Consider the following 13,505-nt stretch of genomic DNA (forward strand, 5'->3'; position numbering starts at 1 on the left):
CAATGATGTTAAAATTATAAAAATGTTATGTGCAAACCTAAAATATATTTATACTAATATGTATAAATTATAGCCCTGTAATGGACTAACTAGCTCTTGACCAATTAAAATAGGTGGGAGGCTTTTATTCATCCGTCTCCTTAAGTCGGGATGGATAAACGAATGGATTATTATAAGTATCAAGCTGTCAGTCAGATAAAATCCCCTAATTGTGTACAGTGCAAATCTACAAAGGAGCCAAGGAACACTTGTGATCATTCAGCTTAACAGAGTGTTTCAGATGCCTTTATACTACTGTAGGAAATAATCAGTTTCTATTAGGTCTTTTATGTTCTGTTTAGTCTTTGAGGATAATCACATCTGTTCTTTCAAAAAATTTGGCATCAGAATGTCTTTTTAGATTTGTGCCGATTTCTCCGATTCATCTGTCCTTCCTAGAATTTTCTCAACATTCCTCCATCCTTGCAATCTCTCTTTAACCTTTCTCTTACCTTAGTCATTTCTCTCAGCGGCTCCTCAACAGCCTTTCCAACCCCTCCTCCTCTTCTCTCCTCTCCCCTCCACACCACGCTCCCTCTCTTTCATCCTGTGGCAGCTATGGGATCCAGCTCATTTCTGTTCCTTTCGTTAAACAGCCAAGGTGTCCAAACTGAAAGCATACATCCAATGAAGGCTTTAAATGGATGAAGACAACGGCACTGAAATTGAGTTTTACTGTCACTGATATATTGGGTCTTGCAGGATATTTTAATCATTTTGGAAACGAAAAGAGGAAGAAAGAGGACACCATAATGTAAATAGTCCAGTGGATTTACAGAGTTAAGTTTTTTGAATGGGTCGCTCAATGTGATTTATATCCTAAGGACTACTCAAGATATCTTTTTAGGAGTGCATTGGAGAAATGAAGTAAGAATTGTGAAGTATGTCTGAGGAATCCTGTCAGGACCTCCAGTTAAACCATTGCTTCCACGAAGAGAATGCAGGATGCGTTGAACCATCTTGACTCTTTATGGGACATTTATCGTGTTTCAGAAAAACACAGTTTTTCCAAGGTGGATGCTATTTTTTATTTGGTTGACTGACTTCTACCAAATGTGAAATGACAAGTTGTGAGTGCTTGGAATTACGGTTAACCCATCAACTTCTCACCAGCTTTAACATGAGATTATTTTACTTTAATATTCTGCCAGTTTGACTGTTCAGAAATTCATCATCATGTGCACCACTCGTGCTCTGTTTTTATGGTGTTCTAAGAAAAGGAGTTCATGCCAAGTTCCTGGACTGATTGTGATCTACCGGATTGCTTGGATTTGGTGGCTTACTCTCGGATGTAATGCTGCATCTACAAAGCAAAGCTCACCCCCTAACCACAGATCTCAGGTGGCCACAGACTTATTTTATCAACAACTGTATGTAAGGAGTCATCGCTCCTCTCAAACTTTATCAATGTATGGGCTGCCTGCAACTCTGAAGAGTGCTCATGGTGAGTGGTAAAAAATAAGGACACTAGGAAATAAAACAAGGATAAACTATGATAAAATGATACTAAAGCAATGTTTTTTTTAAAGTAATTAATCATTGTAACTTTTTTTGGAATTTCTCTGCGTTAGTATAGAATATCATAATTGTCCTTCATGTTACTGAACATCGATTAAGAGCGGGCGGGGGAGGGTGCACAGAGATCGAGCCAAGCACATGGCAGGTACAGCTATAAGTAGACTGCAAACACTGGGGCAGTTTGATGTGGTGGAAATGCTCCAATAGGATAACTTATCGGTGAAATGCTGTAACTGCGCAAAAGTGGCTTGTTAAACTGCTTAGCCACCAAAGGTGACCTTTTGGACTACAGCGTTTGACAGATAAGTGAGGCAGCTTCCCTTTTCCAGCCTAAACACAACCATCTAAATCCTGTCCAATCACAATACAGTAGATGGACACCCAATGAGACAAAAGTTCTGCTCAGGCATTGAGTCAAGAATGTCACTACCCGATCCGTGCTGGTAGCACAATCCATCACTACCTGATCCGTGCTGGTAGCACATAGACATGATATACGTAAACACCTCATTGGATGCTGAACAACGTGCTTAGAGGGCGGCCATCTTGGATGAGACCACAGTTCAGACAGCTGCTGTTAGAATGAATAGGAGACGCCTTAGATCTAATTTTAATCACATAAAAGACGAGTCAGAGATAGTTTTACAATAATCTCTTACAGTAAGTGTAACTACCAAACTTGTCCCATACCATCAGCTCATTTGCGCATGTGCAACTAGATATACATCCGGGTTTCCATAATAATTTCATTATTGTACTAAAATTCTTTAAAAATGTTTTATGACTTTTCTAAGCTAATTTGATGCCTTTTACATTTTTTCCATCAATATTTTTATTATTTTCAACCATTATACATACCGTATAAACAAATACAAGAACCATACCAAAAAGAAAAACAAAAAACAAAAAGAAAAACACACAAATACCCTCTCAGATACACATCTGCATTTGAATACTCTTACACTTTTTTCAGCAAAAGACACAAACTAGTAATAAAGGCTCCGATATCAACCAGATTTCCAAGCTGGTGTTATTTAATTGTCCTCGTCGTCTTCAGATAAGTCCATACCTTCCACAAACGTCATAAAGGGTCCCCATATTTTTTCAAATAGATCACCTTTTCCTTTTAGGAGATGGGTTATACGTTCCAGGGGTAAAGTTGTCAACATTTGTCTGACCCAGTGTCTGATAGTTGGTGCTGTCGATTTCTTCCAGAAAAGTGCAATTAGACGTTTAGATTGTAACAGACATATATCGATCAATAACTGCTCACATTTGGTATATTTAATATTTTTGGGATATAAACCCAGAATGAAAAAACCAGGATCCAGAGCAATTTCTTTTGAAACTAGTTGTTCTATAGTTTGTTTTACTTCTCTCCAAAAAATCCTAATTGCCCTGCATTCCCAGAAGCAATGAAACAATGTACCCTTTTCGTCAGAGCATTTTGTGCATGTGTCTGGTATATTAAAATTATACCTGTTTAATTTAACTGGTGTAACATAAACTCGCATTAACCACTTATACTGTAAAAGCCTTAAGCGTGAATTAATTGTTTGTTTATGAGCCTTGGTGCAGACAGACTGCCACTCCTCCGCTGACAAATTTATCCCTAAATCCTCCTTCCATGCATCCAATTTTAGAACTGAATTTTCTAATGAATTTGAACTTATTAATTTATAAAATTCTGATATTGCACCTTTGCTTGAGCTATCTTTGCAGGCCATTTCTTCTAAATTGGATTTTGGTGGTTTGGTTATATCATTATTTTGTTTTGTCCTGATATAACTTCTAAGTTGAAGATATTTAAAAAAGTATTTTCTATGTATGTTAAATTTTTGCCTGAGTGCTTCAAATGACATCATATAAATTGAACCTGCTGGATACAAATCCTGGACTTTGGCTATTCCATTAAGAGCCCATTGTTTAAACACGGCATCTGATCTACCTGGACTGAAATCACGGTTTCCCCATATTGGAGTGAACTGTGACAATGTAACTGACTCTTTTGTAAATTTCTTTACATCATACCAAACTTTAATCATATTTCTAACCATTGGGTTAACTGTTTTCTTCATTAATTTAGCTACTGTATCAGACAAAATAAACAGGGGAAGAGGTGGACTTACAGAATTAGATTCCATTTCTGTCCACTGGGGGACATCTTTAGTACTAAAATAATATCGAATGGTCCTAAGCTGGGCTGCCCAGTAATACCAGATTATATTCGGGCACATCAGTCCTCCTTCACTGTAGGGTAAATGTAAGAGAGACAATCTAACCCTGGCTCGTTTATTTTCCCATATAAAACTAATCATTAATTTCTTCATTTTACTAAACCAGTCTGCAGGAGGCGGCAGGGGAACATTCTGAAAAACATATAATATTTTTGGGAGTATACTCATTTTGTAAATGTTAACCCTACCAATCAATGACATGGGGAGGGACATCCATCTATTGACATTCTCAGTAATCTCTTTTGTCAAACGTTCATAGTTATTTTTGACAACTACATCCAAATTTGAAAGTACCTGAATTCCTAAGTAATTAAATTCACTAACAACTTTAAACTGAGAAAGAACCTGAGGTGGTGCTTCATTTTCTCTCTCATCCAATAACAACGCAGATGATTTAGATCTGTTGATGACATACCCTGAAATGTGACCATACTCCTCTATAAGTTTTAACAAAGCTGGGACAGATCTATTTAGGTTTGAGATGAACAGGATGACATCATCTGCATATAATGAGAGTCTGTGCTCTACTTGTCCAATTGTAATACCTGTTATAGATTGATGAGACCTTACAGCTATGGCCAGAGGTTCCATTGCTAACGTAAATAACAATGGGGACAACGGACACCCTTGACGACATCCACGTTTAATAGTGATTGGGGTTGATACATTCTTATTTGTCAGTATTTCCGCAGTAGGATTCAAATATAATAATTGCACCCATTTTTTAAATGTATCTCCATAACCAAATCGACTCAAGACATTAAAAAGGTAGGGCCACTCAACCCTATCGAATGCCTTCTCGGCATCTAGAGAAAGCAGAGCCTTATCTGAGTTGTTGTCTAGGCCATGAATAATGTTAAAAAGCCTTCTGACATTATGCAGACCTTGGCGTCCAAAAATAAAACCATTTTGATCCCTATGTATCACTGAAGGAAGTGAATCTTGCAGACGTTTTGCTAATAATTTGCAAAGTATTTTAAGGTCGGCGTTGAGTAGGCTTATTGGTCTCAGGTTTTCGCACTTATTATTGGGTTTCCCTGGCTTGGGTAACAAAATAATTAATGCTCCCATCATTGATTTAGGGAGCCCACCATGAGAAAACGCTTCCTGAAACATCTCTAGTATAGGCTTTATTAGTTGCTCTTTAAATTTCTTGTAGAAATCTATTGGGAACCCATCAGGTCCTGCTTTTTTCCCCAGATTCATGTTGTCAATTGCCCTACTTATTTCCTCTTCATTCATTTCAGCCTCCAATTGTTGTCTGTAATCTTCATTTATACTTGGAATATCTAACTTGTTAAGAAAAATACTGTGTTCCTGTAAATCAGAGGTATCCTGAGAATCATAAAGTCTTTCATAATATTTTCTAAATTCTTCATTAATTTTGGTCGGCTCTACCACATTTTCCCCTTTACTATTGGTAATCGATGTTATGTTTTTTTGGGCTTCCATCTGCTTAATTTGCCATGCTAAGAGTTTCCCGGGCTTTTCTCCTTGTTCATAGAACGATTGATTTAACCTTAGTAAACTGGAGGCTGCTCTGTCAGCAGATTCTTTATTGTATTGTGCTTTTAACAACAATAATTCCTTCTCAGCTGATGAGTTACCATCTCTAAAAACCTGTTCTTCAAGTGTTTTTATTTTAAACTCTAACTGTTCCCTTTTCTTACGTTGTTCTTTAGATTTTGATGAGGTGTAACCAATTATGTAACCCCTTAAACAGGCCTTGAAGGCATCCCACTTAATACAGGCTGTAGTTTGTGTTGTATTCACATTAAAATATTCGTCTATCCTTTCCTCAACATATTTAAGAAAGTTTTCATCCTTAAGCCATTTTTGATGTAAGCTCCATCTGGGGTGATCCTTCACCAATTTGTTGTTTAAGTAAATTAAATTACAAGGGGCATGATCCGATAGTAATATACTATCATAGAAACAGTCAGTTACATTTGCTAACAAATCTGCTGAAATTAAAAAGTAGTCTATGCGAGAGTATGTATTAAATGTACTTGAATGGCAAGAATAGGTTATGTCGGTTGGTTTTAGATATCTCCAGATATCTACCATATTTAATTCTTTCATAAAGTTACAAATGGTTTCTCTACTTTTATTATGTGTTTGGTCAGTCCCGGTCGATCTGTCGCGAGTGGGATCCAGAACACAATTCCAATCCCCCCCAACAATGTATTTACCTGAGAGGGATGAGAGAGTCAGAAAAAGATTTGAGAAGAAATTATAATCATCTACGTTGGGACCATATATATTCACTAAATTCAGGTTTTGTTGTAAAAGGGACCCCTGTACAATCAAATATCTGCCAAATTTATCCTTAATAACATTTGTGACCTGAAAAGGAACTGATTTATGGATTAGTATCATCACTCCACGGGCTCTTGATGTAAAAGAAGCTGCATATATATTCCCCTGCCACCTCCTGCTTATTTTTATATATTCTTCTTCTAAGATGTGGGTCTCTTGTAAAAAAACTATTTTAGATTCCAAGTCCTTCAGTTTATTCATGACCTGTTTAATTTTCTTAGATTTATGTAGGCCTCTACAATTCCAGGATGTACATTTAATTTCTATTCCTTGTGTCATGTCAACTCAAAGGAAAATGGCATAAATATTCTACAAACATGCCTGAGAGGGACAACATGTGCAACTGAACATACACAACAAACGAATACTGAACTATGTGAAAAAACAAACCCACGATTCCCATCCAAATGGGCAGACCCCTCTAATACACTCCTTCCGACCACTGTCAAGTACAGATCTCTATGATCTGTTCCACTGACTCCAAACATCAACAAAAAGATATATCAGTTTTCCCTAAACATATGTTTAAATGCTCCAATATAAGCAACATGACCTCTAAAGCTTACATAATGAAAGTGAGGATATAATAATTACAGCAGTAATTGTATTAAAAACAAGGACCAATGTAACACATCGTTATCACCCATTATGAACACAAAGTGTGCTTTGCTCTTACCGTAAAAGTATTATTCATAGAGAAAAAAAATAAAAAATAGGGAAACGTACACGCAGTTATTGTACTCCACCAGTCCATTCCTATAACAGCCACTTTGTCCCTTACTCCTGCACCTCCTGAATCCGATTAATAAAAGCCTGAACTTCCGCTGGTGTGTCAAACTTGTGCGTTTCCCCTCGGTGTGTGAGCACCAGTTTAGCCGGGTGAATGATGCCGTGTCTCAGCCCGAGTTCGCGCAGCCGTTTTCGCACTCCATCGTACTGCTTGCGCTGTTTGTGCACCTCCGTGGCGACGTCGTTGTAGAATCTCACCCGCTGATTCTTGTAGAGGATATCCAGCTTTCCTTTAGCGGCTTTAAGTACCATTTCTTTTTGCCTATAATTAAGAAACCTCATAATTACAGTTCTTGGGGATGATTCTGCATTTCTTTTCGGTCCAACGCGGTGCGCTCTCTCGAAAATCAAAGGGCTTCTTAAGGTGGGTAAATCCAATACCTCTGGTATCCAGGTTTCCAAAAATCCACAGGTGTCCGAGCCTTCGGCACCTTCAGGGAGGTTTACCAACCTGATGTTATTGAGCTTAATTTGCATCTCCATATCGACCACCTTCTCCTCCAGAAACTTATTTCTTTTCTCCATATTGCGGACTGTAGCCCTCAGCCCGGTTTGCTCGTCCTCCACCGTAGATAAGCGCTCCTCTGCGTGTGTCAGACGTTTGGCACATTCACCCACGTCCTTTCGTATAGCATCTATGGCAGTCATGACGCCATCAAATCTTACTCCGAACTCTGTTTTTAAGTTGTTTATTGCCCCCAATATCTCCGCCTTGGCACCAGGTGGGCTGTTCGTGTCATCCCCGCTGCGTTGCGCTAGCTCCGCGCTAGCCTCATTGCTAGTGCTCCGCTCAACTCTAACATCTTTGCTAGCCTCCTTAGCACTTAGCTCCACGTTTTGCGGTCCGAAGTCAGTTAATTTAGATTGCGTGGCTGTTTTTGCCTTATCCTTGCTGGTTTTTCCAGGGCCAGGCATTGTTGTATCCGAATCAAGTTCAAATATGACTGTTAGGGGCGTTTTGAAGTCTAATCAAGGGATTTTTCAGGATTGTTGTAGAGAGCGGTGTCGAACGTGACCTTCTAGCTCGCGGCCATAACCGGAAGTCCCTTTTACATTTTTGCTGTTAAACTGCTTGTCTGACGTCAGAATCAGACATGCTCCGAGTATTCTGGCAAAATATGATTGATCCATGTTTATCTGCACTTTAGTTGTCTATTTCTTTAGATTATGCACTGTAGACAATAATATTAACACGAAAGGAAAACATTAAATTCAAAAAGACTAGATTTATGTTTAAAGCCGAAGCCGAAGCAGTTAGCTCCTGGAAGTAGCGTAGGATCCCATTTCCGGAGCAGATTGGGCACACACCGGTATTAAAACAGAAAGGATTTTAAGGCATTTATTTTCTCAGGAAGTACATTATTAACCTTTAAAAAAATTATGGTTTAGTACACTTACTATTTTGGGGGTGGGACAAATTTAATTTAGGTCTTTTATACAAAAGAAAATCGAGGGCGACCCGGATGTATATCTAGTTGCGCATGAGCAAATGAGCAGATGGAATGGATCTTTCTTCTGCTATATCGGGGGAGGGACAGAGAATAAGCAGCAAGTCCACCACAGACTTGGATAGGATGTCATCCACTGTGGTAGCGAGAAAAAAAATATCTTGTATGAATACCCGCTTCCTTCAAATAGTTTTTATCCTTTTAAGTTTTTTTTTGCTTACATTTTTTTCGCTGACTAGATTTTTTATTCATAAGATTTCTTTAATAGATACAAATTTTTTTTTTTCATGAATGAACTCCCATAAAGATAGTTTCTTATAGTATCACTGTTTGCATCAAGCAGCATTTAAATCTAGACAGATCCTGTTATAAATTGCCTCTCTTATCAAAGAATGTGGTTTGTTTTACTGGGTAGCTGATTCCATATAAAACCGCAAATTAACTATTTTCAGTCTCAGCGACATGAAACTATTTACACAGTTATGTAGCTGTCTTCTCTCCAATATACTGACTGTAATAGTTTTGCAGTCCACCCTTTCACAAATCTATAGTTTTGCACTATAATTCTGGTATGTTGCGACCAAATATCTTTACTTTTTTTGCTTTTGATTAAATTGCAACTTCAAGACAAACAATACCTTGACCTTTCTTGAGAAAGTATGATGTTCTATATCCTTAGACCCATAGGATGGCTCGATAATCTCAAATCCACTGTAAGGGACCAATAGGCTCCAAAGGGCACTTCATTTTGAGGTTCTACTTGCATTATATTGCTTTCTAAATGTTATAAGGCAGATTGTCAGTTAAGCCTACAGTAAGAGTACTTTGGTATACCAGTTGAAGCAACCTAAATCAGTACAATGATTGAAACAGTTTGGAGGAGACAATCAAAGGCAGCTTATGGAACAAAACATCATTCAAGGTGTTCCTTTGGTATAGTGTTTAATTCTAGAAAAATATTCTTAGCTGTGGATCCTTAAGCCTTTCGAACATCTATCGCTTGATATCCTCTTCCAAGAAGGGCCTTGACCAATTCTTTTTTAGGAATATCAGTGAACAAAATAATGCTGTGGCTTTAGGAGCTAACTTTTATTGCGTGTGACTTTTTTCTTGAATTAGTAAATAGGTCAAATGTATTTATAAAGCGGCTTTTACTTAAATATCAATTAAAAGAGCACTGTACAACATTGATCTCATATATTGAATAAAATAAGGATGAAAAGCACAATAAAATCATGACATATAAGCCTGAAAAAAAGAAAAACTGAAAAAATAGTCCAAAGAGTCAGTTCAGCAAATATTCATAAATTGTTTTTCTGAGCCTTTTTCCACTAAATGTTTTATTTTCATGCGCAAACCTTTCATTTTGAATTAAAAATATGGCTAAATCTCTGATTATTATGACAAAGCTAAAGAACACTTAAAGTTATTTTGGAGGATTTTCACAAATTTTTTTAAAGGACCCACCCTCTCCACTTAGAAAAAAAAATGCACATGCACAACCCTGTGCTTTCCCGAGAGGGAACGCCTGCGAGAGCATGCACTGCCCATTTCTCCTCATGCACACTCTTAAAAATTGCTGTTCTCATTGTTCATAAAAGCTTACTGTGTCCAAACGTCCGCCAACAGTCCATGGTGACAGTAGGCCGCTGTGACAGCAAATCCCATAATGCTTTGGCAAAAGAGCTCTCTGTGCAAAGCATTGCGGGATATATCTGACTCTTCTAAGACCTTTCTGTTCTTGTCATACACTTTTTAGACACTTTTTTTCTAAGAACTCTCTGCCATTTTCAAAGAATCACAGTGAGAAAGGTGAGCTTCAATGACTGTCTGAAACCGTAGCTCACCACACATGTCTGAAAGTGTGATAAGACAGCTAACGGGTTGAGCAAGTAGGACCACCTTACATAAACATATCACAAGAATGATTGACAATTAGGATGACCACTTATTTTGATGATCCACCTGGAAATAAAAGATTGTCCTCTATACCTATAATTTGCCTCTTGATTGAATACAGTGTTTTGTTTCAAACCAACCTAAGTAACTGAGTTCTTAAGCCTGTACATGCATTTTATTTATTCCATTATCATCAGGTAATGCCTGTGACTTGGTTTAAATAAAAAAAGCATTTTAAAAAGTTTAGTAATTTGCTCTCTATTGCTGGATTAAAGGGATGATTGTTAACAGTAACCTACTTATTAATGATGGATAGTTATTGTCTTGTATAAAGAGCCATCCTACCTTTTCTGGTTTTTAGTTTAGATACTTTTACTTTCTTTTTTTTATGAATATGAATTACTTGTTATAACAGAGGAGTTATTTTGGGGAAACAAGATGAATTATTTTTTTAAAAACAAGATAATTAGCATTTTTGTCCATTGAGCCATAGGGATAACTATAGTATCAATGATTCAAAAAAGTTGTTTTGATGTTGTTTTGATTGTCTGATGTAAAATCCAAGGTTTTACCCCCCACGCCCACCACATGCCACATACAGTAAAAGCACCAACAAAGTAACATTCTTCTCTCATGTCGTATGGACAAAGAAAAACCTAAAGTTAATTTAAATAAAAAATTTTGACACCATAGTAGCTCTCATAAAAACCTCTCCAACAAATCTTGTGAATACTTTTTTCTCTTGTGAAAAATCCCCCCAAACTTTCAACGTTGGTCTTTATTCTTTTGTTGTTGGTTTTTTAGAAAGCTGCAGTCACTTATACACATCATTCCTTTATGTTCTCCTTGATATCAAATATACAGTCTCACAGTAGTCTTTCAATATGGCATGCATCTGCAGGAATAAAGAGAAACAGGAATTGTTTCCTTATATTTGTATAAGTATTTCTCTAAGGGGGTAAAATAATATGTATAAATATATCTCTATAGTAGGCATAGAGGAGACTGTTGTGTTATCAGGTGACTAATTCGCACAAACTAAAGCAGCTTGTGGAGAGTTGGAAGGAGGGTGATTGGGGTAGCGGGGGTTCTGGCTCAGGCAACAAAGTGCTTTTGTGACGAGCATTATCAGCCAGAGCCAAGAATCGTCTCATCTGCCTGGGCCTGCTCATTAGCATTTGCTACACTCTGTGTTTGTGCACACATGTGTCAGATTAAGTATTTTTTGTTTCCTCAGGAACTGTCAAATAAGAGGAGGTATAGAAAATCTGTGTGGATTAATAAACAACCTCAGTACATGTTTATATGAATACAGAAGTTTAGTTTATATTCACTTCTAACAAGGTTTTACATAATAAAAATAAAAATGGATGAATATAGCTATTAAGGAAATGTTGTTATAATATTATTAAATAAAATATCATGTTTTATTAAAACCTTAAAAATGTGAAATATTGTATCATGTTTTGCCTTAGTTTTTTTTTAACCTACCTTTAAAAACAATGTCCCCAGTATTCATTTATTATTGTGGTGTCTAGAGAGAGTTTTCTACAACTCTTTTTTTGTTTTATGTCTGCTCCTTTGAAACTGTACTTTGGTACCTGTTGCAATCAACCAGACATGTCCAAAGTTGGTCCTTGAGGGCTGCTTTCCTGCAGGATTTTGAGGTCTCCCTGCTTCAGCACAGCTAATTTCTATTAATAGATGTTTGCTGAAATTCATTTACCAGAATCAGCTGTGCTGAAGCCAAGAACCATTAAAAACTTTAGTACAGCAGCACTAAAAGACAAACTTTGGACATGCCTACTATAAACCTTAATGACAAGCCCTATAAGATGCCTTGAATTGGACACAGTTGATCTCATTTGGCAATTTGCCCAAATAAATAAGCCATGTCTTTATATAGAATGGTCTGTTGTGTGTTATTTTTTTTAGATATACTAGCCAGTTTGTTACTTAATCTGTTATTTCTGACAGTTTATCATTTCTGATTCTCTCACTTCAGCTGGAACCACATACATCTTTGGGAAAGGGGGAGGCCTCATTACATTTAACTGGCCAGCTAATGAGAGACCAAGTACCAGAACTGACAGACTGACTGTTGGCTTTAGCACATCCCTGAAAGATGGCATCCTAGTCAGAATCGATAGTGCCCCTGGTCTTGGAGACTATCTTATGCTGCACATAGTAAGTAGTTATACATTTCCATCCATTCGTTCTTTGTTTTGGGTCTTGTTAGGTGTAATGGCAAGCAATTGTTTAAATTAATACATCCTTTTACTAAGAATGTCCCTTTATATATATAAGTATATGTACATCAATGTGCATGTTACAGTACAAGTCATATGTTTATTAAAGGTTTTATGTTGAAGGTGGTCTTCAAAATTAAACTTTTTGTTTGACATTATTAACATTAAAGCTGTTGTAAATATTCATCATGGTAATTCTTCACATGAATTTAAAATGTATTCAGCTTTGTATGTTATTTCTGTTCCTGTACAAAAAAATAACACGTCCCCTCATTACAGTACCTCAACAATAGGGTTTTGTTATTTTAGGAGCAAGGCAAGATTGGAGTGACCTTCAATATTGGAACGGAGGACATCCTTGTTCAAGAAAGCAGCACCCCGGTGAATGATGGGAAGTATCATGTAGTCCGTTTTACCAGGAATGGTGGGAATGCTACGCTGCAGGTGGATAACTGGTCAATCAATGAACATTTCCCAACAGGTACAAAAATATATTCTATCTATTTCACAGATTGTATAAAAAGCAGCAGAGTCATGTTGTTGCGCGATGGCCGCAAAGAGTCACTGGACAGCGTCTGCTCGGGAAATAAGCGTGATTGAAGCTATTGCTGGATGCTTGTTTTTATTCCAAAGAGAAACTTCAAATTTTAGTATGCCAAATTTGGGTTCCTTATTGCAGTGGTATAGGAGAACAAGTTAAGGAGATTCATCTGGATAGGCTTTTGAGACTTTGGGCAAGTGGGCACAAATAAAAAACTAATAATGGTTCTTTTGATCAAAACTTTATATGTGGTGCATTAATTAATCTAATATAATATGCTTTAAAGAATGTCCGCATAACATATTGTAAATATTTTGTCATTGCAACTTCAGTATACATCTAACAAAGGACTGTTTGGATAGAAATAAGCTAAGTCAGCTAAGACATTATAAGTGTTGGGAACTTTCATTTTAGATGCGAATAAGATATTTAGGCAGTTGGATAGAGTGTCATGGAAGCAAAAATT

At 37.0% G+C, this 13,505-nt stretch overlaps 1 protein-coding gene across 1 annotated transcript in view; it reads left to right on the plus strand.

The window, feature by feature from the left end:
- The window catches only part of LOC119787055 (neurexin-3a-like), a 155,563-nt gene that overhangs the window by 118,702 nt on the left and 23,356 nt on the right, over positions 1 to 13,505 (plus strand). Inside the window, 2 exon segments of the mRNA XM_038290677.1 lie at positions 12,255 to 12,436; positions 12,808 to 12,979. Of these exon segments, the coding sequence (XP_038146605.1) occupies positions 12,255 to 12,436; positions 12,808 to 12,979 (354 nt within the window).

The sequence above is a fragment of the Cyprinodon tularosa genome, unplaced genomic scaffold, assembly GCF_016077235.1.
Source record: "Cyprinodon tularosa strain WSP-4 unplaced genomic scaffold, ASM1607723v1 ctg286, whole genome shotgun sequence".
Classification (NCBI taxonomy): domain Eukaryota; kingdom Metazoa; phylum Chordata; class Actinopteri; order Cyprinodontiformes; family Cyprinodontidae; genus Cyprinodon; species Cyprinodon tularosa.